The 625-nt window shown below is 56.8% G+C and overlaps 1 protein-coding gene across 1 annotated transcript in view; it reads left to right on the top strand.

Annotated features, from left to right (window-relative positions):
* Window positions 1–572: 572 nt before the first annotated feature.
* Window positions 573–625, top strand: part of LOC104539253 (netrin-1-like) — a gene marked incomplete at its 5' end in the record, with an annotated part of 46,818 nt that continues 46,765 nt past the window's right edge. Inside the window, 1 exon segment of the mRNA XM_010182729.1 lies at window positions 573–625. This exon segment is cut by the window's right edge and continues 15 nt beyond it. Coding sequence (XP_010181031.1) covers window positions 573–625 — 53 coding nt within the window.

Genomic DNA, 625 nt, shown 5'->3' with positions numbered 1-625 from the left:
TCTTTCCCTCCAGGGCAGACAGAGGGGGCTCCTGGGGTATTGGGAAGGGGGGGTTTCACAGCAGTTTGGGGATGCTTTTTACTGAGCAGTAGCAAGATATGAAGCATCACAGTCGAGGAGCAGGTGAGAAGGGGGGACGAGCAGTGCTCGTGTGGGGCAAAGCGCTTGTGACAAAGCTGGAGAAGCAGCCGTAGGGTGTGCATGGCCAATTCCTAACCACAGATGGGATTCCTGCCCTTGCAGCCCTGCCTGGACCCAGCTTTTAATTCACATTAAGAATGAAGAGAGGCAAAAGGCATATTTTGTGCAGGTCACCATGGTGAAATGAGGTCTCGGTGACCTCAGCTTCCCCTGCAAAAAGCCAAACTCACCACATAGCGCTGGTCAAGGAGGGACGTGGGTTAGCAGTTGGCTTCCCACAGCCAGAGATGCCACCAGAGCATCCCCTGCTGCAGTGGGACTCCATGGTAGGACCTCGAGGGTGCCCAACCCCAGGCACACAGGGAACTCCAGGGTTGTCACCTCTGTGGCTGGGCGCTGATGCTGATGGTCTCCCCTTTTGTCTCTCGCAGCCTGCAACTGCAACCTCCACGCCCGGCGGTGCCGCTTCAACATGGAGCTGTAC

The sequence above is a fragment of the Mesitornis unicolor genome, unplaced genomic scaffold (assembly GCF_000695765.1).
Source record: "Mesitornis unicolor isolate BGI_N332 unplaced genomic scaffold, ASM69576v1 scaffold7604, whole genome shotgun sequence".
Taxonomy (NCBI): Eukaryota; Metazoa; Chordata; class Aves; order Mesitornithiformes; family Mesitornithidae; genus Mesitornis; species Mesitornis unicolor.
Note: the sequence above shows the minus strand (reverse complement) of the source record. Positions and strands in the feature narration are given on the sequence as shown.